The 24852-nt window shown below is 48.1% G+C and overlaps 1 protein-coding gene across 7 annotated transcripts in view; it reads right to left on the bottom strand.

Annotated features, from left to right (window-relative positions):
- The window catches only part of LOC141920632 (uncharacterized), a 29937-nt gene that overhangs the window by 1522 nt on the left and 3563 nt on the right, over positions 1 to 24852 (bottom strand). Inside the window, exons 2-12 of one of the 7 annotated variants that reach the window (XM_074817710.1) lie at positions 24290 to 24575; positions 23054 to 23224; positions 22086 to 22127; positions 21708 to 21792; positions 21551 to 21604; positions 20925 to 21066; positions 19877 to 20018; positions 18815 to 18977; positions 9737 to 9839; positions 2019 to 2616; positions 745 to 860 (exon numbers count right to left, since the gene is read on the bottom strand). In XM_074817710.1, coding sequence (XP_074673811.1) covers positions 19942 to 20018; positions 20925 to 21066; positions 21551 to 21604; positions 21708 to 21792; positions 22086 to 22127; positions 23054 to 23224; positions 24290 to 24375 — 657 coding nt within the window. In that variant the 5' untranslated portion in view covers positions 24376 to 24575 and the 3' untranslated portion in view covers positions 745 to 860; positions 2019 to 2616; positions 9737 to 9839; positions 18815 to 18977; positions 19877 to 19941. Of the gene's footprint in view, positions 1 to 744; positions 861 to 1138; positions 2617 to 9736; positions 9840 to 13919; positions 16886 to 16910; positions 17656 to 18814; positions 18978 to 19876; positions 20019 to 20924; positions 21067 to 21550; positions 21605 to 21707; positions 21793 to 22085; positions 22128 to 23053; positions 23225 to 24289; positions 24576 to 24852 lie in introns of those variants that run through there. The other 6 variants (XM_074817711.1, XM_074817709.1, XM_074817716.1 and 3 more) reach the window with 6 other exon arrangements.

The raw sequence follows: 24852 nt of genomic DNA, 5'->3' as shown, positions 1-24852 counted from the left end.
CTCCCACAGCAGCAACTTCCCTTCTTTTTAACATTGTTTAGGCAGGGATAAACCAGCATGAAAGGAATAAATAAATAAGTAAAGAAATGTTCATGTCTTAGAGCAGGGGAAGGGCTTCTCAATTATTTTTCATTTACAGAAAAATTCTCCCAATATAACACTTGAACTTCAAAGAACTCTGCTATTATAAAGGCATTTCTGTCTTCTCTAGCTTCATTTTTAGGTCTTTATACAGGCAGTCTCTGGGTTTGGAAAGGGATCTCTAGGTGAACTCAGGATGCTAGCGCTCATACTAATTATCCTTCATCATCCCAAGTGAACTTCGTTACGGTGCCGGCACAGCGTTGCCTCCTGTGCGTCCCCCTCTGTGATGGGCACCTGGCAGGCAGAAGACAATTCTGCCCGTGCAGGCAGGTTGCCGGCTTGGGCAGCCCTCAGAGGTCGGCGTCACGGACTGAGTCAAAGGGCTGGTGTGGACAAGGAAGGACACTTGGACATTCATTCTGAATTAGTTATTAAAGTGATGTGGTTAATCTGGGTTGAGCCCCTGATTGGACAGTCTCACAGAAAAATGTAATGACCTTAATTTGATTTGGCTTGATTTACTTTGGAAGTGATTTAAACTCATTGATTTAAACCCCGTTCAATTTTCATTGAGGCTTTCACACAGGGATTTTATCCAGTTTAACTAAAGCACCTGTTGTTTACGCAGTGTGTGAACTTGAATTAAGTATCTTGACTTACCCTGTTTAGAGGATATGTAAGTAAAGTCAGAAGAATTGGTTAGAATTGCTTTCTTCATTGGTACTGACTTCAGCTGTCTGCAGACACAACACCCCCAAACGTACACATGCACATACCTGCACAGAGATAAGTAAAGATGCCTGGTTGCTTTTGGACTGACAATTCTGCAAAAGGAATTCTCCATAATTTACAAAAAAAAATTTAATAAAAAGCATTTCCAAATTTGGTGAAAATATTACTTTTGTCTAATCTTAATTGAAGAATTATTTTTCTCAAGAAAGTTTGATCTTGGGTCTACATGTGTTTAATAAGAAAGTATTTGAAACCCTGATAACGATGCTCATACTCTAGATTTTTATTACCCAGCGTGAAAGAAATTCAAGTTAAACATAAATCCAAGGTATGTATGCTTTTCTTTAATTTTCTTGGTGACAATCTGAAATATGACAACGATCACAGACAAGGATTATCTGCTTCCTCTTGAAATACTGTTTAACTTTGAATCTTCAGTTTTCTGCAGTGCTGAAATTAGTCTATTCTCACTTTTCTCTCAAAGTCTCGCTGTTGGGGGGGGTGTGTGTGCGTGTGTGCGTGCACGTGCATATGCATGACTAAATCGCTAAAATATTGTCAGGACAGGATTATTACACTCTACTGGAATATTCTATATTATGGAATTTCCCAGCAATCATGTTTTCTGTTCAAGTCATTATTTGTATTATCAGCTCATGTTTACAAAGGAACAGTTTTAAACCCATGTACTTGTTGTCATTTGGTTGCTTTGTTTATTTTTCTTCATTTAATTAAGGCTTTTGATGATGGCAGAATTATTGGTCCTGAAATCACGTGTGAGACTGCCTGAAGAAACTGCACCAAACGGCTGTTGTGAGGCGCTGCTGACCAAGCCTCTAAGCAAAGCACTAGCATTGTACAACTCCTGGCTATCGCTTTTATGTTTCTGCAGTTACGTGAAGTTTGGAATCTGATGCAGGAGACATTCAGATCTATAAAGCAGAGAGGACTTAAAAACTGCTTAGTGGAAAAATGCAAGGAAGTTGGCACAATATATCACTGCCCTCCCCCTGACAGGTGCACCCTTAATAAGGACCATCTTTCACACCTCTGATGGGCTGCTTATAGCAAAGGTTTAACATGAAAAAACAACCACCATATTGTAATCTGTTATGGTTACCCTTGCTAATTAAAACTGCATCAAACACACATATTTTGAGGCAACTTTCTTTTTGCAGCATCAAAAATATTTGTGCCAGGACCTCAAGTTTAGTCTAACAGACAAGACTTCATGATGCTCAGCTCTGCCAGCTCAGCATGTCGTACATCTGCAACCACACTGGTGAAGGCTGTTAAAGATTTTCTGTCACTGCCACTTCCACTCAGGAAGAAGGAGAGGAACTGTCACACTTGGTCGTTGTAGGAAGCCTGCAGCTCCCACAGAAGAGGAATCTATTCACACAGCAAGGAACATAAGAATTAGGGATGTCCCTGCCAGATGATGTCCCAGGGGTTAGAAACAGACAAAGCAATTCAGCTGCCTACAGAAAATACAGGGATGTATAAGTAGACAGGAATGTATAATTCTACAGGAAGTTTACACAGGATCAGGAAGATTCTAAGCACAAAAGTGTGTCTATATATAAGGATGATGGAAAACAGGATTTAAAGAACATTTTGTTGTCAACATTTTTTTCAGTTACACTGTGGACATTAACTGACACAGGATAACTTAAGCTTTGCTTGTCTCTGAAGTGGCAAGCTGTTGAAAACACATTTTCCCCACTCTTCTGTGATTCTCTTCAGTGGTACTCAGAGGAACATTGTGCTCTTCCTTTCTTTTGGAGTATGGTCAACTCCCTGTTTTGAATAAAGAGAAATATTTTCAGTTGTAAAGAAACTGGTAATATGCATGTGGAAAATCTGTTTTGTAAAACTGGTGTTTAGAGACAAATTACTTCAGACATATCATACACACAGAGCAGGGGTGTGGTGGTGTGATCCCTCCCACCCTCTCCTTGCTGGGCTGCTGGGTGCTCAGTGTGATTCCACCCTGCTCCTGGGCCACGCACCAGCCGAAGGCGGTGTGGGCTGCAGACGGCAGTGAAGAGAGCGCTAAGGCTCCCTTTGATGAGCCTGGCTCCTGCTCTCCCCGTCCCGTGGGAACGGCTGTACCAGTCCATCCCCTCCTGACAGCCTGCTGTACCGACGCCTGTAGCTGATGCCTGCAAGCAGTTGGTGCTCATTGCTGTAAGGGGCCTCAGACACGAATGCACCCAAAGACATAATTTTTGTCGCTGTGATGGGTACATCCCGAGGAGGGCAGAGAAACCAGCACACACCTGTGGAGGCCAAAGATAAGAAAGCTGAGAAACTTTACAGACAGAGCAATGAGCCAACACAGGACCTTATATGAAAGAAAGACTCAGTTCTTGGAAAGGACACTAAGAGACACCTCTTCAACAGCCACTAGGGACCACCACAGACCACTGAAAACCCCCATGGAAGCCCCTCAGAGACCCTTGCCCAAATTCTAGTGCGCTCGCACAATGTATTAACATATGCATTAGATCCTTCTTGGAAAATACACGAATATTCATTTCTTTCATTGTATAGAATAAGTGTGCCTTTGTCTTTCAGCATGGCTGTTAGGTGGAGTGATGCCCCGTGCATCCAGCGCTGCAATACAGAATGCCTGCCTTCTAAAAACATCAAACTAAGTCTTAGAGGGTTCTTTTGAGACAGGATTTACAGTAACATTTTGGCACCCCAGATGGGACACTGCTGCTGAATCTTGGCAGATCCGTGGGATTGCAGGATCTCAAGTCGGCACCGAGGATTTCTCAGGGAGAACCTCCGATGCCCAGACCGAAGAGCTCGGTGCAAGTCACCTGGTAAGATTAAAGGCATTCTTCTGGGATTTCTGGTTGCCTGCCTGTAAGATGTGCTGAAAGCCTCGCGAGGTTGGGCTATAAGGGTACCCGAGGGGTTCGAGTCCCCTCTTGGATAAGTTCTACCAGATGAAAGTTTGGAGAACACCCGGGTTGTTGGCTTGGGGTTAGAGTCCCCCTGAAAGAGCTACAGGGGTTCGAGTGCCCCTACTCCATACACTTGACATAAAAAGGCCTGAACCATAGGCCTCAAACCAAAGCCTGAACCACAGGCCCTGAACCTAGGAGTTGACTTCTGAGTGAACCTCCCAACCAGCATCATATCAGCATGAAATGTGACCATGGTAATATCCTTGGAAAACTATAGGTAAAGAATATATATTTTTGGACCCTACAGCAGCTGTTTGCTAGAAGACAGGAACTCCTCAGATGCACCCGGGATCCTGGACAAATCTGGGATGCACCCAAATGAAGTGAAGCCAATCTACCAGATGTTTCCGTGCCCCTTTTTTAATGTGATTTGTTTGTTAAACGGTATAAAAAGCAGGACCCTTACACAGTGAAGATGGAGACCTCACCTATGACTGGCTGCACTGCGTAGGACTTCCCAATTGCCGGAAGCAGTTCTCCGATCCTTCACTGTGACAGGGCTCCCCAGCTGAAGCACAGATCTGGATGATGGTAAAGTACTGGGGCAACTGGTGATGTATCTGTCTGAATCACTATAGCTAACTCTACGTGGTAATGATCAGGTGCATTACCTTGCTTATTCTTTCTGCTGCTTTAAACTAAAGTAAAATAAGCTTATCTTTTTAACTTGGTGTCTGTGTCCTTTCGTTGACCCTGTCAATTGGCAAAACAAATTTGGCATCACAGACAGGATTCCAACAAAATGTCACTTTTTAAATCTAAGTGTAATGAATCTGCTTGGTCTGAAATTCCTGGATGGAAAAGCACTCCCCATAGTTCACTGCTCTCAAGTGGGCTAAGGTCGGAGAACTGTGCGAGCAATGGGAAGGACGGTTGAAAGAAGCCGAACGGCTGGATGTATAAAATACATCCAAAAATTGCCTATTCAAAAAGGAAAAGAAATTGTGGGTCCAGGAAGACGGATGGATTTTGTTAGCAGCACATCGGAAACAGCACCAACAGAAAGAACAATTGTTTTCCCACATGGAGTGACAACTGTGTGATTTGCAGAGTCAAACTGTAATGTTACAGCGCCAAAATAAGTTGCTTGCCAATAAGTTGGACACTTATCAGACTGTAGCTGAAAGAGCTGCAGTACGGGTTGCACAGTATAAGAAAAGAAGGGGACGGGTGAATTGTAAGAAAGCACATGCAGTGATTGCAGAAGCGGGTGTACAGCGGGATCCTGATAGATGGGATGGAAATATCTGGGATTCTACGGATTCTGATGAGGCTGGTCCCTCAGATGAAATAGTGGATGTGAAACCAGCGTGGAGATGGAAAATAGAATTAGATGTTAATGGGCAACAAGGAAGGAAGGATGTGGTAGATTATACTCAGCATGATGTAAATGATATAACTGAAAGATTTAAACAGAGACCGGGGGGAACCCCTGCTCTCTTGGGTGGTGCGTTTGCACAATCAGGGAATGGCATGGATAACCCTAGATCCATGGGATTCCAAGAAATTTTTGATTTATGTTCAGATTCTTTTGTGCAAGATGCATTTCAGAATAATCAGCAGGATACAAATTGATTGGCTTTGGCAGCTCAGGGATGTCATACTAAGTAACCTACGGAGAATGACTGGCCAAACGGAGAACGTCCGTGGTATACTTTGTGAGACTGTAAACAACGGATGAAGGAGGAAGGGATGAAAATGGCAATCTTTGTAGGAGACCCTGATGTGATCATGCTTGGTGCTTTAACGGTTACTCACAGGAATTGATTAGTTAAGACTGACCCACTGGCATATAAAAATGTAATCATGACTCTTTTGATTAATGAGACAGAAAATCCCCTTTGTGATGCAAGAGAAAGAATACAGCAGCTGGGTGACCTTGGAGAGTGGGGCCCCCAAGGGAGTGCAGGGAATCGAGATACTCGAGACAGCCCTAAAGGCAGTGAAAACAGGATTTCTCATAAGGAAATGTTTTCGGCTTTGTTACAAGACGGCATGTCTCATGAAAAAATTGACTGTGTTCCAACTAAGGAGCTGTGGCAAATATATAAACAGAGAGGCCTGAGTAAACCTAGCAAGACAGTGCAGAGTTCTAAAACTAAGGATCCAGGGGTAACTCAGCCTACAACACCTCTTCTTGAGCCTCAACAGGATACCACATCTGTACGCAGTGGGCCCTCTGCGGGCAGATCAGCTGTTCCAGGGAGAAGGAGGACTGGGAGCTGTATTCTGATTTATACCCATGGAAAGAGACAAGGGAAATGGGCCGGTGTGATAAACAAGAATGAAGCGATGGCCAAGCTCCAGTGCAATGCATGCGGAAGGAGCTCCAAATATTTTGGAAAAAACAGTCCTTGCAAAATGTAAAAACCTTAATTGACACAGGAGTGGAGGCCTCCTTAATATATGGGAATCCCAAGAAATTTAAAGGACAACCTGTAATTATTACAGGTTTGGGAGGAAAACAGATGGGAGCTGTACAAACACAAACAGAAATGGAAACAGGAAACCTCCCAGAATGATTGTATTCAGTCAGGATTGTCCCCGTTCCTGAACACATAACAGGAATAGACATTTTGAAGGGACTAACTTTGAATCTCCCAGGTGGTCAGTATCGGTTTGGGGTGAAAAATCGTTCCAGTACTGATTTTAGTAGGGAAGGTGAAAATGCCTCCTGTACAGATTCCAGCTGCTACTAAACTAGTGACTATGAAGCAATATAGAATTCCGGGAGGGCATGCTGAGATATCACAGACAATTAAAGATCTATTGGGTGCAGGGGTACTGAAATCAGTTACCACAGCTTGGAACAATCCGGTATGGCCTGTCAAGTGATGGGTCATGGAGAATGACAGTCGGTTTTAGGGAACTGAATAAACACACCCTGCCTCTTACAGCAGCCCTACCAATACTATTACTTTAATAGAAAAGGTCCAGAAGCATCCAGGAACTTGGTATGCTGTAGTAGATTTGGCTAATGCATTTTTCACCATCCCGATTGCAGAGGAGCACTGGGACCGATTTGCCTTCACGTGGCAGGGATGACAGCATACGTTTATCAGATTGCCTCAGGGATGGTTGCATAGCACAACCATTTCTCATGGTGGCTGAGCACCTGGATGAGATAAAACTGACCCCTCATATACAAATAGTTCATTATACAGATGACATTTTGATTCAAGGAAACAATGAGGAGGAAGTGCAACAAATACTCAAACTGATGGTGGACCCTATGAGGCACAAAGGTTGGGAAATTAATCTTAACAGGATTCAAGGACCATCCCAAATGGTAAAATTTTTAGGAATTCAATGGCATTGTGGGCATCGGGAAATATTACCCAAAGCTCGACAGAAAATTTTTGATTTTGCAGTACCACAAAAGAAGAATGAGGCACAGAGATTTATTGGACTGTTTGGCTTTTGGCAGCAACATATTCCCCATTTAGGACAGATTTTGACTCCTTCGTATAAGATAACCTGGAAAAAATATGAATTTGAATGGGGGAATGAACAGCAAGCTGCTTGTGAGTCAGCAAAGGAAGATATTCAAAAGGCTCTAGATTTGTGGCCCGTGCAGGATGGAGAAGTGGAGTTGAATGTGTCAGTAAATGGATTATAGGCCAGCTGGAGCCTATGGCAAAAACAGGGAAAGGTTCCCTTGGGTTTCTGGGGACAAAAGTTGCCAGAGGCAGGAAACAATTATACATCTTTTGAGAAACAGATGTTAACATGTTATTGGGCATTGGTAGAAACAGAACAGCTTACAATAGGGCATGAAGTGGCTCTTCATCCTGAAATTCCTATTATGCAATGGGTTAAAACTTCTCCAAAAACCCATCGAATTGGGCATGCTCAGGAATCAAGTATCGTAAAGTGGAAATGGTGTAATATTCAGGATAGAGCCAAGCTAGGAGTTGGCAGGGTAGCTACCCTCCATGAGCGAGCAGCTACTGCCCCCACAAGTGAGCAAGGAATAAACCCCGATGTTACAGCAAAGGGGAATCAATCCCCAGTGCGATGGGGAAAAACTAGATTAATTAACGCCGTTTGAAAAAGAACATGCTTGGTTCACTGATGGGTCAGCTAAGTATATAGGAGGGAAAAGGTTTTGGAAAGCGGTAGCTTACCATCCTCATTCAGAGGAATTTTTAGAAGCAACGGGAGAAGGGAAAAGCAGCCAATATGCTGAATTATATGCAGTTATATGGCCTTGAAACAAGAAGATCTAGGAGAATGCCATTTATATACTGATTCTGGCTCAGTGGCTAATGGATTTGCTATCTGGCTGCCAACATGGGTAGCCAAAGACTGGAAAATATATTCCAAGGAAGTCTGGGGAAAGGAACTTTGGAAAGATATTTGGGAAATAGTACAAAGGACTAAAGTAACTGTGTTTCACGTTGATGCTCATAGTAATACAGACACTTTAGAATGACTTTATAACTCTGTTCAGACAATTGGGCAAAAATTTCTCAAGTTGGACTGAAATTCCCTCAGAAGGAGGATCATGAAGGCTTGGTGAAATGGGCACACCAAAAGCATGGGCATCTTGGAGAAAAAGCCACTTACAGGTGGGCTCAAGAGTGTGGTATAACAATGTCACTTGATATGATCAAAGCTATAACTGCCCAATGTCCCGTGTGCCAACACATTCACAAACACCTGGTGCCAAATATTGTGAAAAGACAACTGGGGAGAGGAAAATAGCCAGGACAAATTTGACAAGTAGATTATAGTGGATCTCTACCCCAGGACTGAGGGTGTAAATATATCTGTACTGCTGTAGATACATATTCTGGGTACTTGATTGCCCATCTTTGTAAGAAAGCTACTCAGCATAGTGCTATCTGTACTACAGACAAAATAACTTTGTACTACGGAATTCCTTTGCAGATTCAAACTGACAACGGGTCTCATTTTCAAAACAGGGAACTGCTCATTAAGCATCATTCTGCCGATCTCTGCACACCGGGGCACCCTGCGACCTTGGAGACGTCTGTGTGAGTTAAGCACAGGGGTGTCCTGCTGGTGGTCCCAGCCCGCCTGCCAGCTCCTCCACACAGGGCAGCAAACCAGTCCTGGCCATTTGAACTCTTTCCACCCGCTCCAAAAAATGGAACCAGCAGGGATTGCCTGGGCAGAGCACAACGGGCGCTGCTCCATCCCAACACCCCCGCGTTCGCAAGCTGTCTGGATTTGCACTTCACACGTGATAGGGAGAAATCTTACAGAAATATTTCATGAAAGGTTCATTTAGATAGATGAGTATGATATTTTTAAAATTTGCATATAGTTTTAGTGATATAAAAGGTTGGGCAAGAGTGTTTAAGAAAAAAAAGCATCACAGGTAATACTGTCTCCTTCTTCCTACAAAAAATAAGGTCATGATCTGGAAAGGCACCTGCTGAGCTGACAGGTTATTACAAAGAGAAAACAGTGATAAGAGCAAAAGGATAAGGTTAACTGGTTAGAAGTACTGCTGTTAACTACCATACACCCAAGAGCAAAAGGATAAGGTTAACTGGTTAGAAGTACTGCTGTTAACTACCATACACCCAAGAGCAAAAGGATAAGGTTAACTGGTTAGAAGTACTGCTGTTAACTACCATACACCCAGTTGTCTCCTCCTCCACTTCACCCAACGCCTTTTCTGGCTTACCTGACTGTATCTCCCACACTTGTTATGAAGAAACAACAAAAAAATACCAGTCGGCTGATCTGGCATATTCATAACTTTTGTTCTCCAACTACAGCATGTTTTTTTCTTTCCCATATCACAGTTCTCATCTGTGTTAGTGCTGCCCAAGAGCATAGTGTTACCCAAATTTTTTTAACACTCATACTACCGATACTGCATGTCTTAGCTGCAAGACCTTACACAGCAGTTTATCTCTGAACTAGCAGCACTTGCACTATCCAGCAAAAATTGCATTACTTACTTGCGAGAAAAAGACGACCTTGTGCTTCCAGAAGCAGACGCGTGGACTCCAGGCACTAAAACACTGCCCTTGCTCCTTGAAGAGCTAAAACTGTCTTCACTCCCTGGAAAGGAAGAGTCAAAACATGATGGAAATTAGAACTCAAAGACTGTTTTCAAAGTAACAGTGAACCACAAGCATCCTTCCTTTGTCCATCCTGTGTGAACTTTAGAAGTTGTGTGAATTTTCAAACATCTCTGAGGACAAGCACTGGATTTGTTCCAGATTTTCCACATTTCTTCACAAATGGCACTTCAACAAGAGCAGAAAAAACATTTCGACACAAAGCCCTCACGCTACAGAAGCCGTGTTAGGACTTGGCTGGGACATTTGTTGTGACAACCTGTTTGCTTTCTCACAGCCACCAATGTGTGAATGAGGCTGCTCCGGCGGCTCCTTCGGGAGCACACGGCTGTAACTGCAGGTTTCTCTTGCTTTAAACCACATGAAAACGCTACACGCGGGGAGGAAAGCTGCTTCCCTTTTGGTTTCTGAGCTGATGTACGCCTTGGCTAACAGGCTATATGCATATGTACACACATACGCAGGTTTTCAGGGGGCCCAGAAGCACAGTAAGGCCATTCCAATGGCCTTTAAATAATCCAATAATCACACGTGGCTCTCAAGTGCTTCTTGGTGGTTAGGCCATCTATCCGATTACTGACTTTCTATGGATCACAGCTTTTATTTCCCAAGCTCTGGCACATACAAGGAAAACTGCTCTTGTTTTGCTGAGGTCAGCACTAGGTAGGTGTACTGAGAAAATCTTCTCATCTGGAAAAAAACATCCTAAAGTGAGGATTTTTTTCAGTCTATCACTCAAAAGGCACACATCCCAAGCCATCTCCAGGTCTTACACTGCAGCCCCAACTGTGTATGATGACTTTATCTGAGGGGCTGGAAATAAGGTTCCAACATGCTCTGAACAGCTGGTCAGGGGTGAAGCATCTCTCACCTGGGAATGTCTGGGCTCCATCCCATGCACAGACAGCCCCGGCCAGCGGCTGCAGACGTACCAGGAACCCCATTTTTGCCATCATTCCCATGAGGGGAGATGCTGCTGCAGCTACTGTCATCCCCAATGGGGCAGATAAACCTTCAGGTGCACAATCTCTCTGAAATCCTTCACAGAGCTGATAGTGATGGGCACGTCTTGCACCCCTGAATGCCCAGGACTGGGAAAAGGCCTTGTTGGCCCATGTCTTCACAGCCTTAAAGAGGATGAGACATCCAGCAACCACCCTGACCATCCGGCAACTGTGGGCAACCGGTCTGAGGATCAGCCGTGTTCGGATTTAACCCAACACTTTCCCAGCCTCACCGAGTCCCAGCGTCGCGATCAGCCCCCATTTCTCTGTGCCTCTGGTTCAGCCCAGCCCAGACATTCCTCAGCCTGATTTCCAAAGCACTGAATTGCACACCCCAGCTCTTGCAAGGGGTGATCCCAGGGCCCAGCTGCATCACCTCTAACCAACTCCATACCAGTACAACACCCCTGATGATCAGACCTGAGTCACCACAGCTGTAACCAAATCAGAGCAGCGTGCAAGTTTGCAAGGGAAGGGAGGGAGAGCAGCAAAGCTGCTTTGTTTCACAGAGCATTCTTGTCATATCTACAGATGCAGATGTCAGTGACTCTCTCCTCAGGGAAACAAAATGGCCATGGGACACAATGTCTGAAGCTGCAACAGACTTTTCCTGATAAACAAAACTCTCCCGTCTAAGAGACTAAGATACCAAATGCTGTCTTGGTGTCACGCTCGTCCCAAATCTACTTTTCCAAGTAAGACCTGAACAGGTAAACACGTTGTACAGCTTTCATGCCTCACACGACTGGAGTGCAGCAATTGATGGCTACAAGCTCTTCAGGAGGGATAGGCAGGGAAGGAGAGGTGGTGGAGTGGCCCTATATGTAAGACAATGCTATGATAGCTCGGAAATCAAGTATAGTGATAACGGGGTTGAGAGTGTGTGGATCAGGTTAAGGGCCAATAAAGCAGATCTTGCTGTGGGAGTCTGCTATAGACCTCCCACCCAAAGCAGTGAGGTGGGTGAAGCTTTCTACAAACAGTTGGGAGAAATCTCGCGGTCACTCGCCATTGTTCTTGTGGGGGACTTTAACCTCCTGGGTATCTGCTGGGATGACAACACAGCGGAGAAGGAACAATCCAGGAGGTTCCTGGAATGTATGGAGGATAACTTCCTCACACAGCTGGTGAGTGAACCGACCAGGGAAGGTGCCCTCCTGGACCTGCTTCTTGTGAACAGGGAAGAGCTTGTGGGGGAGGTAAAAGTTGGAGGCTGTCTAGGGTGCAGTGATCATGAGATGATCGAATTTTTGATCCTTCGAGAAACAAAGAGAGGGGTTAGTAAAACTGCCACCTTAGACTTCCAGAGGGCTAACTTCGACCTGTTCAAGAGACTGGTTAACCAAATCGCCTGGGAGGCTGCCTTGAAGGATATGGGAGTCCAGGAAGGCTGGACATACTTCAAGAGCAAAGTCTTAAAGGCACAGGAGCAGGCTGTTCCCACATGCCGAAAAACAAGCAGGAGGGGAATGAGACCGGCCTGGCTAAACAGGGACATTTGGCTGGATCTCAAGAACAAAAGGAGAATCTATCACCTTTGGAAGAGGGGCCAGGTCTCTCATGAAGACTATACAGTCGTAGTGAAGTTATGCAGGGAGAACATTAGGAGAGCCAAAGCGCAGCTAGAGCTCAACTTGGCTGCAGCTGTTAAGGATAACAAAAGATCTTTCTATAAATTCGTCAACAGCAAGAGGAGGATTAGAGAAAATCTCCCTCCCCTACTGGATGCAGAGGGAAACATGGTAACTAAGGATGAGGAAAAGGCTGAGGTACTCAACGCCTACTTTGCTTCAGTCTTCAGCAGTGGAACTGGCTGTTCCCTGGACACCCAGCCTCATGAGCTGAGAGATGGGGAGGGGAAGCAGATTGAGGTCAGCACAGTTGAAGAGGAGGTGGTCAGAGACCTGCTACACCGCTTGGATGCACACAAGTCTGTGGGACCAGATGGGTTACACCCAAGGGTGCTGAGGGAGTTGGCAGATGTGCTCGCCAAGCCGCTTTCCGTGATTTACCTGAAGTCATGGCTAACTGGGGAGGTCCCATTGGACTGGAGAGTGGCAAATGTGACACCCATCTACAAGAAAGGCAGGAAGGAGGATCCAGGTAACTATAGACCTGTCAGTCTGACCTCGGTGCCAGGGAAGGTCATGGAGCAGGTCCTCTCGGGTGCCATTAAGAGTCATATAATGGACAACCAGGGGATCAGGCCTAGTCAGCATGGGTTTATGAAAGGCAGGTCCTGCCTGACAAACCTGATCTCCTTCTACGACAGGGTGACCCGCTTATTGGATGAGGGAAAGGCTGTGGATGTTGTCTACCTTGACTTTAGTAAGGCCTTTGACACCGTTTCCTACAGCATTCTCCTGGCAAAACTGACTACTCGCAGCTTGGATGGGCACACACTTCGGTGGGTAAAAAACTGGCTGGATGGCCGGGCCCAAAGAGTTGTGGTGAATGGAGCTAAATCCGATTGGCGGCCGGTCACGAGTGGTGTCCCCCAAGGCTCGGTTTTGGGGCCACTCCTGTTTAACATCTTTATTGATGATCTAGACGAGGGGATCGAGTGCACCCTCAGTAAGTTTGCAGATGACACCAAATTGGGTGGGAGTGTTGATCTGCTCGAGGGTAGGGAGGCTCTGCAGAGAGACCTGGACAGGCTGGAGCGATGGGCTAAGGCCAACTGGATGAGTTTTAATAAGGTCAAATGCCGGGTGCTGCACTTCGGCCACAACAACCCCCAGCAGCGCTACAGGCTTGGGGAGGAGTGGCTGGAGAGCTGCCAGTCAGAGAGGGACCTGGGGGTGTTGATTGACAGCCGGCTGAACATGAGCCAGCAGTGTGCCCAGGTGGCCAAGAGGGCCAGTGGCATCCTGGCTTGTATCAGAAATAGTGTGGCCAGCAGGGACAGGGAAGGGATCTTACCCCTGTACTCGGCACTGGTGAGGCCGCACCTCGATGACTGCGTTCAGTTTTGGGCCCCTCACTACAAAAAGGACATTGAATCACTTGAGTGTGTCCAAAGAAGGGCAACAAAGCTGGTGAAGGGTCTGGAGCACAGGTCGTACGAGGAGCGGCTGAGGGAACTGGGGTTGTTTAGTCTGGAGAAGAGGAGGCTGAGGGGAGACCTCATCGCCCTCTACAGCTACCTGAAAGGAGGTTGCAGAGAGCTGGGGATGAGCCTCTTTAACAAAGTGACAAGTGATAGGACAAGAGGGAATGGCCTCAAGTTGCGCCAGGGAAGGTTTAGACTGGATATTAGGAAGCATTTCTTTACAGAACGGGTAGTCAGGCGTTGGAATGGGCTGCCCAGGGAGGTGGTGGAGTCCCCATCCCTGGAGGTGTTTAAGAGTAAAGTTGACTTAGCGCTTAGAGATATGCTGTAGTTGGGAGCTGTAGGTGTTAGGTCAATGGTTGGACTGGATGATCTTCTAGGTCTTTTCCAACCTAGATGATTCTGTGATTCTGTGTTCAGGTTCCCAAAACACTCCTGCCCTTGCAAGACACTGGCAGCTTTCTAAAGCCAAGTCCTGGCTGTGGCACAGGGAACAGGACCCCTAGCCGAGGCTCGTCTCAGCTTAAGTAAACCACATCATAATCAGGTATCACTATCAAAAGCATTTTTAGGAAGCAAGGCTTAATAATAGCCTCTCCCTGACCCGCCTGGCTTGGAGTGTAGCGCTGGGAAGGGCTGCCGGTAAGAGTTAGCAGAGCCTGAAAATGGAACCACCTTGAAGGCTGAGCTTTCTGAGAGTGTGAACTGCAGCTGAGAGCAGGTACCGTGTCTGCAAATACAACTTAACTTGTCTGGCCCCAATTCTGATAACGGCTACACACAAGTTTAACACCCAGCACAGGAGACTACTTATGCTGAAAATTAGGCATGTGGCTATTACAGCATCACCAAGAACATTTTCAAAATTAAAGGGGTCACTGCTAGTATCGGTTCCAAGTGTGTTAGTTATGCTCAAGCCAGCTCTGCAGGTAGCAGAGCTTGACAGCAATGTTACTAGGAGACTTTAGAAAATACTTTCTCCCATTTGATAAACATCTCTAAGCCAAACAACATGGCATCTGTCCATAAAATATCAACCGCAACATATTCTCCTGGGTACACTCCTTACACAGAGCCACACAATAACCACACATGCACGCCTGGGGTATGGCATCCCAGTCTGCTCTTGCTCGCCATTACAGATGGTTGGACACCTTGCTGTATGGTCTTGCTGTTTCATAACCACCAAGGAATAGAAACCACAGGACTTAACTTACTCATCTTCTTACTGTATAAACATGACCTTTTTATGTATATATACATACATATATGTCAGTCTTGATGCTAGGTTTTGCATAGTCATGCAGTGAAACAGAGCTGTAAGTAAACCAGTGCTGACACAGACAGCTTGTCCTAAAATCATAAAGCACTTAATTTGCTGAGCTTCCTCGCCTTCAAAAGCATCCTGTCATATAGCAAAGAGACTAAAATATGAACATGTATGTTCACCACTCTGGTGCAGCAACCAGAGGAATAAGTGGCACGTTGTCTCTGTAGATGGCTTTATTTAGAGACCCCAGGGGAAGAGAGAGCACCTGACTGTGTAAAAAGTTCCAGCAAAGCCATTAGAAGCAACTGGAAAAGTAGAGAGAATTCAGTTGTAATGCCCACTATTGAAAGGACCTGTATCTTGTAAGAGATTTATCTTAATTCCTCTTAAAACCTTTAACTCACAGCTACATCTCTAGTTCCAATCTTTACCAGCATAAGCAGTATATTTCCAGGAATCACTAAAGCTGCTTCTTTTCTGTTTAATATGGGGTTGTTCCTGAAAGATTGTTTTTGTACACCATCTAGGAAAGAAAACCACACTGCTCACATGCACTGACAAACGTAAGAAACTGCAAAGAAGTGATGGAGTCTTGCTTTAGCATTTCAGGCTTTTCTTCAGCTAACACCCCTAAAAAAGACCCAATTTGAGGGCAAAGTCTCCCAGTAGGAAACATGCTCGATCCACAGTGTCATGCCCACAGCTGGTTTTGGACTCCGGTCCTTGACCTTTGACTTCTTATTTACTATGACTATACATGAGACATGAAGCCTTAGACTTTCTATATATTTTGCATCAAACAGTAACTGGGTGAAGGTGAATATAATCCTGCAAGCAAGGAACAGGACCCAGCACTCTCCTCTACATGGACTGCTCTGTTCTTTGGGTGGCAGAAGTGGCTCCCACATGCTCTCCCTCTGCCCATGTCTCATACTCACCACTACCATGAGGTCTAAAGTCAGTGGAGGAAGCTGAGGATGCTCCGCAGGTCGCAGTGGGTCAGGAACTCTTAGGAGAGGTTTGAACTCCTTTGGTCCAAGGAGGGCACTGAACTCAGATCTTTTCCCTGAGCTCTAACTGCTCAGCTGCCACACAAAACAGGGGGGTAGCACTAGCACAGGCCATATTTCAAAGGAATGAAACGCGCTGGTTGCCTGCACTCACAGAGAAGGTCTGGCTCCAGTTCAGAGTGAAGCCGAGACACGCACGTGGGCACGCTCTGGACTACAATAGGTGGCCAAGTCTGGGAGACAGGCACTCCTCTGGCATCTCCTGGGGACAGGTGGGGGTGTGTTGCTGCCTGGCCCGCTCTCTGCTGTGGATCTCGGATTGCAGTACCTAACCAACCCCTCTTATTTTTGATGCGCTTCAGTCATCAAGCTCAGAGGTGGGAGCTCTGCTCCCAGAATGCCGGTGAGAAGCCGAGCACAGCAATGTCCTGGCATCACCAACCCTAAGGGTACCAACAGGCAGCCCCTCCCCGTCCCACTGCGCTGTCCAGTGAAGCAATTGCTCCCCACTCGTGGGTGGACGTCCACCCGACTGCATGCCTGTGCTCCCTCATCAGACAGAGCTGTTAATCACGGCTCAGCTGATTGCACGGCACAGTAACAGCTCGTAACTCGGGCAGCTGGCAAAGATGCAGTCAGAGGAGACGTGGAGCAAAACTTCCAGTGTGAGTCTCCATCAGTTGTTCGAACCTGCTGGGTGAAGAGAGTTCCAGCTCAATACCAGACAGAAGACTTTGGGGAAGAACTGCAGTGTGGATCCTGCTTCCCTGCCTTTAGATCTAAACTTGATTTTACTCTTTCCCCTCAATTCATATTGCTGGTTGTCTGATCCAAACTAATTCTTCATCCTGATTTTCGCTCATCTAGCTTGCTTACTCTTCTCACTTTAGAAGAAGGGTTGTTATCAAATAGTCAAAATTTAGCTCATGAAGCAGTTTTCTGATCTCATCTAAATACTATCGTTTCGGTAGTAATGGGAACTGCATTAATGCAAATTATAGGCACTGCAGATCTCAAAATAAATATGGAATGTGACTAGGCTGAGAGCCGTCATATAGATTCTGCATATCACAATCAGCTGAGCTTGTGTGTTTCTTATTTGATTTCAATTCATGGATTTGTAGAGCAGCCACAAGTGGATGCTGGAACAAAGAGCATTACAAGTACTTTTGTTTACTGCCTTACAGACCTTGAGGAGATTCTTCATACAGAAAACAGCTCAACCTAAATATTTTTCTGTGCTTCCACTCGCAGTTGGAGCTGTTCCAACACCACCTTACAACTGGCTCCCACCAATTGTCTCTCCTCAGCCTGAAATGACCTTTGTCAGGGGGAACACATATTCAGAATAGAAGGGAACAGTCTGGGTGACTTATCTTCCTCTTCAAACAAAAAGGCTCTTTCGATCAGAGACGGAAGGATGCTACTCTGCTACACCAACCCCATCAGGATCATTGAAACTGGAGGTTCAAGAAATACAGATAGTCATATAACATGATACTCAACTTGCATATGACAGCTTTATAAAACAGATGTGTAAATCCACCTACGGACTTATCTTACTTAGAACAGATACTTATCTTTTCTAAGGAAGCACGTAGTGTCACCTCAGAAGATTTTTCCTATACCTGGCACTACTATTTGTTCTGCTTGAAGGGAAATGGATGGCAATATATTTCAAGTGCCTTGGGGAAGCGACGTACGCCTTGCAGTAGCGGGAGGCTGGATTTACAAAAGGATGCCAGGTCCCCAGCTCCAAAGGGAGAATTTTGGAACTAGCACTCTCCCTGTCTGCCACCTCACTTGGGAAATCCCTGTCTCAATCCACAAAGGATCTCAGCTGTGGGAAACGCTTGTTCCTGGGCATGCCTAGAAGCAGGCTGGCTTTAAAAGTGCTGAACAGCTCGGTGCCTGGCTCCTCTCTAAAGTCTGGGGTGAGTGTTTCACACTACCCCAAGGACATTAGGGTCCACACAAAAGCAGCCCAAGGAAAGCTCTCTTCTGCCGTCTGCTTCACTGGGGAAGGGATCCACCTGGGATTTGCAGGGCCACATTTAGCTTTGAACTGGGAGGAGGCTGCACATCATCTCCCCATCACACCACTTGGGACAGGCACAGCATCCAGTAGTAAGAACCAGATGAAGAAACGGGGTTCCCAGCCTCTCAGCTTATCATGGCCCTCTCCAGCTCCTCCGTAAACCCACCCCATTTAGGACGCCTGCCTGTCGTCACTACCTGCTGCTACATGGTGGGATCCCAACAGGCCTGAATTTCCCACAGCTCCCACCTCCATCAGGAGGCCCCCTACCCAACCCCTGCAGCCAACACACCTGAGAAAACTAAGCTCTACAACCCAAAGTTTTGGGCAAAGTTGGGCAGCATCTATCTAGTTGCTCTTCCAGATGCTGGTTTCCGTTTTATTTGCTTCATTGTGGTTTATTTATTGGAACAGGGACTGGATGTGCATTTCTCCCTTCTCCTAGCTACAATTGTAAAGGAATAAAAAAAGTTTCCTTTTAGCACATAATACTACGGAACGGGACTGTCAAGTCTGTTTTATGGCTATTCTGCCTGTTACATTGCTACATTCACATATGAAAAAGAAAAAATAACACAAACCTCTCTCGGTGGGGTCATTAGAAGAGTTGCTCTCACAAACGATGTGCAAGGACGAGTCAAAAAGCTCAGCCAAGACCTGCTCAGTAAATGCCCAAGCTGCCGTCTTTGAGGAGGGCTCCTCCTGTGCCTGCAGCGGTGGCGTCTGCCGGCCTTCACACGGTTCCTGCCAAGAGAATGCCACCTGTCAAACATTCAGGCTTTAGCTGCCACTTCTCTGATCTGGAAGAACGACTCAGCAGACAACACAACGACTGAGGACATCGGTATTTGCAACATCTGGTCCCTCCAGCCTCTACTTCTGCAAAAAGCATTCACAGGAGAAAGTGCTGGAAAGCAGGCGTGCATTCAACCTGTGCAGTAGCAAACCCCCACAGGCTGGAGGGGAACTTCCTCCTCGATGTACTGGTTTTCTTTTTTGGTAAATCTGAAAGGCAAGTGTCTTGTGACTGGCCAGACTAAGCTGCCTCAGCATGCCCTGATCTCCAGACACGTGGCTTTACTGGGATTGCAAATAAAGATGACAGTTAGCTGTGGGACAAGCAGAAGATGCTCCAGGATTTTCTGCACTTTCCAGCATTCCTATTTTCTACCCTGTTTGTTATAACAAACAGGATCTCCTGTTATATCCTTATTAGGCAAGAATGAAAAAACAAATGTATAAGGTTGAGTTACAATGAATAATATAGGTTTACCTTTCCAGCTTACTGTTGATGGGGAATTACTCATATCATCCATTGACTACTTGGAAATCAAGGGTGCATTGCGCTGCTACTTAGGTTATAAGGTAGGAGGATGATTTTTTGAATTTCGGAGCCTTGCAAGTATTTGTTTAGGGCATTACCATCATGAACACACCTAAGCTAACTGCTTGACTTACAACTGTACGAGGTACAGAAAAAGCTTGCTCTCAGGCTTGTCCTCTTGATGAGTCATCTAACAAGGCAAAGTCCCAGAGCACAACTACTTCAAAGAAAGCAGTCTGCTGCCTCGGTTTTGCCCCAGAAACTGCAGATACATATGGGTTGTTTTGCTAGGGTTTGTGAGCCTGGTTTTGCCTCATACCTCTCTTCAGCTTGCCTGGCCATGGCTCCTCCTCCCTCTGCCAGGCTGCAGAGCAAAGAGGGTGGTCACTCAAGGTGCACGTCTGCCTGACATACCATCTCCACCTTTATTCCATGGTCCCCAGGCTCATCCAAACACAACTCTGGAAAGCAAAGGCATAAAGAATGACACGTGTTGGGGTCTGCTGAGCTTTAAAAGTCATGACTCTGCCTGTTGATTCAGTAGGACAAACTACATCCCAAGACTGTGCCGCAGAATGACTCCTGTGAAGCAAGATGGCAAAAACCTACACCCCAACTGAAGAGGGACATGGTTGTGATTGTCGACCCTCTGATGCCCTCTGTGCTCTGCAAGCCCTGCTGCCCTCCTTGGGAAGGACTCCTGGCAGCAGGTGTCACTCAGCAGATGTCAGACGTCGCAGCCCAGAGCACCGGGTCTCACCGTGAAGAGCACGCACGTTCTCTTCCTACCTCTGCCAGAAGAGCCCTGGAGGTAACAGCACATCTGAAATGTGGACACTTGGTCTGAATTGTACCTGTCTCCTACAGGAGAGCTAAGAGACCTTGCTCAGAAAAGAAGGGCTACAGAGAACACAACACAATCTGCATTAGTCAGGCGGTAAGAGAACAAAACTTCCACCGCAGACCACCTCGTTCTGGGTGAAATGCTATGCTAACGGAGAAGAGCCTCAGTGCCACTGGGCAGCAGGGCAGCAGGCTCAGCAGGGCCCAGCAGTGGCACCGTTCAAAAACCTCAGGCCACATCTGATGAGCATCTGGAAAGGCCAAAGAAAGAAGCCCTGGCTTGTGTGCCAGGATATGCGCTGAAACCTGAAGAAACGTCAGTTAACCTCTGGAAAAGGTCAACCTAATTCACCCTGTTTGTTAACGTTCAAAGCAGTGAATTCCAGGATGTTATAAGGGCAATGGCCACAGAACCACCACCCAAGGTGATGCTCCCAACTGCACCATGAACTGCCTCTTCCAGGTGTATCTGGACCAATGGGCTTTGAGTTGAACATGAAATTAAGACCTTTACAGCATCCTACCTGTCTGCACATCAGCGTGTGCTCTGCCATCCTCAGGCTCAGGCACTTTTGGCTCCAGCTGCTCCTGCACTTGCTGCTCGGCCAGGGCTCTCCTGTGGATTTCTCCATGCCTTGGACTCTGAGAACAGTGATGTGGGATACTCTGGCAGGTGGGAGGAAAAAAAAAAATCCATCCCAGATTACTTTCTATATGTAAGTGGTACTCCTTCCGCCCAAAGGTAAATGAAGATGATCACCTCTCACCCCACAGACTTGCAGTTCAGGGCCCTGACCCCGAGGAGGGAGTCGTGGGCTCTGTGCCCCATGGGGGTGTTTGCTCCAAAGGCTTGTGCTGCACCCACCTCCTCGGGACCTGCCCCACAGGGCACTGCCCCAGCACCCTTCCTGGCTGCCGTGTGGTCCAGAAAAGCCACAGCCAGGCACAGGGCACCAGAGTGGAGCACAGGGAACACAGGCTGCCCATCTGTGCTCTCCACCGGCACTGGCAATTTCCACCCCAACTCCTCCAGGGAGAAAGAGGCCTGTGTCTTGATGGCTTCCCATGCCAGAAAGGCTGACCTTCCTCTCCTAAGGCCTCTCCCACCCCATACACAATGCCAAGGAGGAGAAATGTAGCCACTGCTTACTTTTGCCTGGCACTGAACCAAAGCCTTGATGCTCTGGGCAGTTAACGTCACTGGCTAGAAAAGAGAACAAAGGCCAAGTGGGAGAAACTCCTCTGATGGTCCATGCTAGAAAGCAGAGTCACTCCCTTGACCCAGCTGGAACAACAAAGACACTTACAGATCCACCGAGGCCCAAGATGTTCACAAGAAGATGAATCGAGGGCAATGTGCTCGCTTGCATTTCCTGAGCTCTGCTCCTTTGCCTGTGCACAGGGAATAGACAAAGAAAGAGCTCTGTATCACTGAACCCGACTTTGCTCTCTCCCCCGCCAGCCCGCCCAGCACCATTTACATCAGAAGAAGTCCAGGCACAAAAGGAGCAAGTGGTGACAGCCAGATCGGCTTGGTGTTACTTTACCAACGCAAGGCTGCCCCGCAGCTGCCCCAGCAGTGTGGGTACCTCTCCCCCAGCTCTCGAGCTGCCTTTCAGCTGAGCTGGAGCATCTCACCAACTGCCACACTGGCGCCAGAGGTTTGCTACTGCAGCGGGGCTTACCTGAGGATGGCGTCCAGCCAGAGCTCTCTCCTCTCTTGCGAGCTGCAGAAGAAAGGAGAACCAGTATCACACCCCGCTGCCACCAACTAGGTGTTGGGCTGCTTCCCCACCCCGCAGTGCTAAAACCCAGACCTCTGGGGTCAGGTTCGCTTCTCAACATGGAAAGCGGTTTTCTAGCAGAAGCAGAAGGCATCAGGCTGATGCCTCTGCTTCCTCCCACTCCCAAGGGCCCCTTTCTGTAGCTGTGCTCCAGTCCCAGCAGCTGGAGTACACAGACAGCAGGGCTGTCCCCCCCTGATCAGCTGGAAGAGGGGCTGGAGGCAAAGACCAGGACCTCAGGCCACTCTGACACCAGGAGGACCTGTCCAAAAAGCAGCTCTCCCCTTGTTCTTGGGCCTTCCCAAAAAGAGGCTCCCACTGCACCCAGGAGCTCAGAGACTGACAGGGGCTGAGCAGGGGGAGTAGGAAAAAGCAAGTCTTTCTGCTCTCCCTGGACAGATGGAGAACAGAGAAGGTCAAAGCCAAGGAGGCTCTGCTCATCACCGAGCTGCATCTCTCCAGGAGCCCCTTTTGATCCTGCAGCTCTACAGCCTTTGGGATCCCCCTGGGCTGAGGAGCACTGTCGCAGACACGGGGCTTCTCCAGAGCAGGGAGCGACAGCCCAGCTCTGCCAGAACTGCACTTGGGGCTTCCTGGGACCAAACGGGATCAACTGTCTACACACAGCCGCCCCCTCAGCCCACGCTTTGCCTCACTCCTTTGACAGTGCACAGCTTGTGCAAGGGCTGTTTCCAGAGGGTAGAGGGCCAGCTCAGAAAATAAGCCAAGTTGCAAAACGCTGCACAAGCAAAGCGGTGCCTCTGCTTCCCACCCCACCCCGTGACGTGAGCCTGAGGAGCCAGCTGGGCTCTGAGGGAGAGCACTGGCCCAGACAGCCCAATGCCTGGGTGCACGTCACTGTCACTCACCAGAAAGTGACCTCACGGAAGCTGATGGGCCAGACAAGGACGAGGGTCCTGCAGCAGTCCAGGCCCAACGCTGTATCTTCTTGTGCACACCCGCATGCTGCCTTCTCACTGCACAGCACCCACAGCTCGCTGAGACGCACCCTGCGCTGCAGCCAGAAGCTGGTGCCACATCTGCAGCCAGGAAGAGCAGGAGCTGATGGTGAGGTTGCCTTCTGGGGAGGCAACTATGGCAGACTCGCCCCCGGCTGCCTACCAGCCCCAGGTGGCTGCACCCCACCAAGCAGGCCACCACCCGCCAGCACTAGGACTGCCCTTAGGAAGGGGCTCAGCCCCGCTGACCCCCAGCGCTGGGGAACTGCTCCGACGGGGACCTCACCCTGCACCTTCTGCAGGACAGAGCTGGAAAGCTCCCACCAGCATGGCGGGACAGCAACGCTGCTTCCCAAAGGAAAGATACAGGGCGGGGTTTCCCCCCTTCCATTTTTCCTCCTTTCCTGGTCCTGTGGCTGCCCAAGGTGCAGCCAGACAAGGGGAGAAGAGTCCCTGACTGGCCACCAGCTCCCTCCCTCAACATCATTGGGGTGATTTGGAGTTATATTGCTGTGGCGTTGAGGCAAAGCCGGGTGCTGGAGCTGAGCGCAGCGGGACCCAAGGAAGGGCACGACTGGCTTGAGGCTTTGGAGTGCTTTGCACCGAGCTCTGTCCCCACCGGAGGGGACACTGCTCAAGACAAAGGCATTGCAGCCCTTGTTGTCATGTGTGTCCATGTCGCCCCCCAGCCCCCCAAGGTCCGTCCTTGTTCCAGGCGCTCCATGCTGCTTTCTGCGTGGGGCTCTGTCCGTGAGTCCTGCAGGGACCCGTCCTTCCTGGCTCCCCTATCAAAGGGGCCAGGGGAGTGTCCCCCCCCTCCCACTGCTGCCCCACTGGCACTGACTCGACCCTGGGGGTAGCTCAGTTCCCTCTGGGGCTCACTGGCCCTGATCTGGGGCTCAGTGGGGCCAGTGCCCCCTGTGCTGCTTCCTCCTCTCATACAGGCACGGAGCAGTTCTGGAGAAATGGCTTTTAGTGGGGAAAAAAAAAAAAAGACCAAACATGCCATGAAATCTGTTCTAAGGCACACTCACACACACCCCCCACCCCCCTGCAACTGCACCGGGGGCCAGTCTCATCTCATCCCTGCTGGGGTCTATTGCCACCCTCCCACCCCAGCGCTGGCTGCCAGAGCCCTGCACTTACTGGGTGGTTTGGCCAGGTGCTCTTCTGCTTTTTCCTCCTCCTTTCTGACATGCCAGGCTGGGGTGGGGGCAGGTCCATCCCCACATCCTACCGTCGCTCCTGGGGCCCCATCCTGACGGTGCTGAACTGCTCCAGGCTCAGGATGGCATTGGCGGGCTCGGGGACACTGTAGTCAGGGGCGAGCAGCTCCATGGGCAGCGAGAGAGTGCCGATGCCACAGCGGGGGATGGCTCTGCTGGTGCTACCAGGGTCCCCAGGAACAGGGAGGCTCCTGAGACCGTCCTGGCTGGGCAGGGAGCAAACAAGAAGCATCTCCTCAGGCAGTGCAAGGTCGCCTGCCGGGGCCCCAACCCCTTGGTTGTGGGGGGGCAGCACAGGGGCTGGTGGTTCTTGCTCTGCGTAGGCACTATTTTCTGGCAATACACTATTTTAAACAGGTAAAGCACAGCAGAACACACTGTTTACAACCTGCTGAGAATCATCCCCCAGGCATAGCAGGAACGAGGGCAAAGCTTGTCTATTTAAGATGCATTTGACTTACAGTGCCATTAAACATTCACCAC

This window comes from Strix aluco, chromosome 3, assembly GCF_031877795.1.
Source record: "Strix aluco isolate bStrAlu1 chromosome 3, bStrAlu1.hap1, whole genome shotgun sequence".
Lineage (NCBI taxonomy): Eukaryota > Metazoa > Chordata > Aves > Strigiformes > Strigidae > Strix > Strix aluco.
Note: the sequence above shows the minus strand (reverse complement) of the source record. Positions and strands in the feature narration are given on the sequence as shown.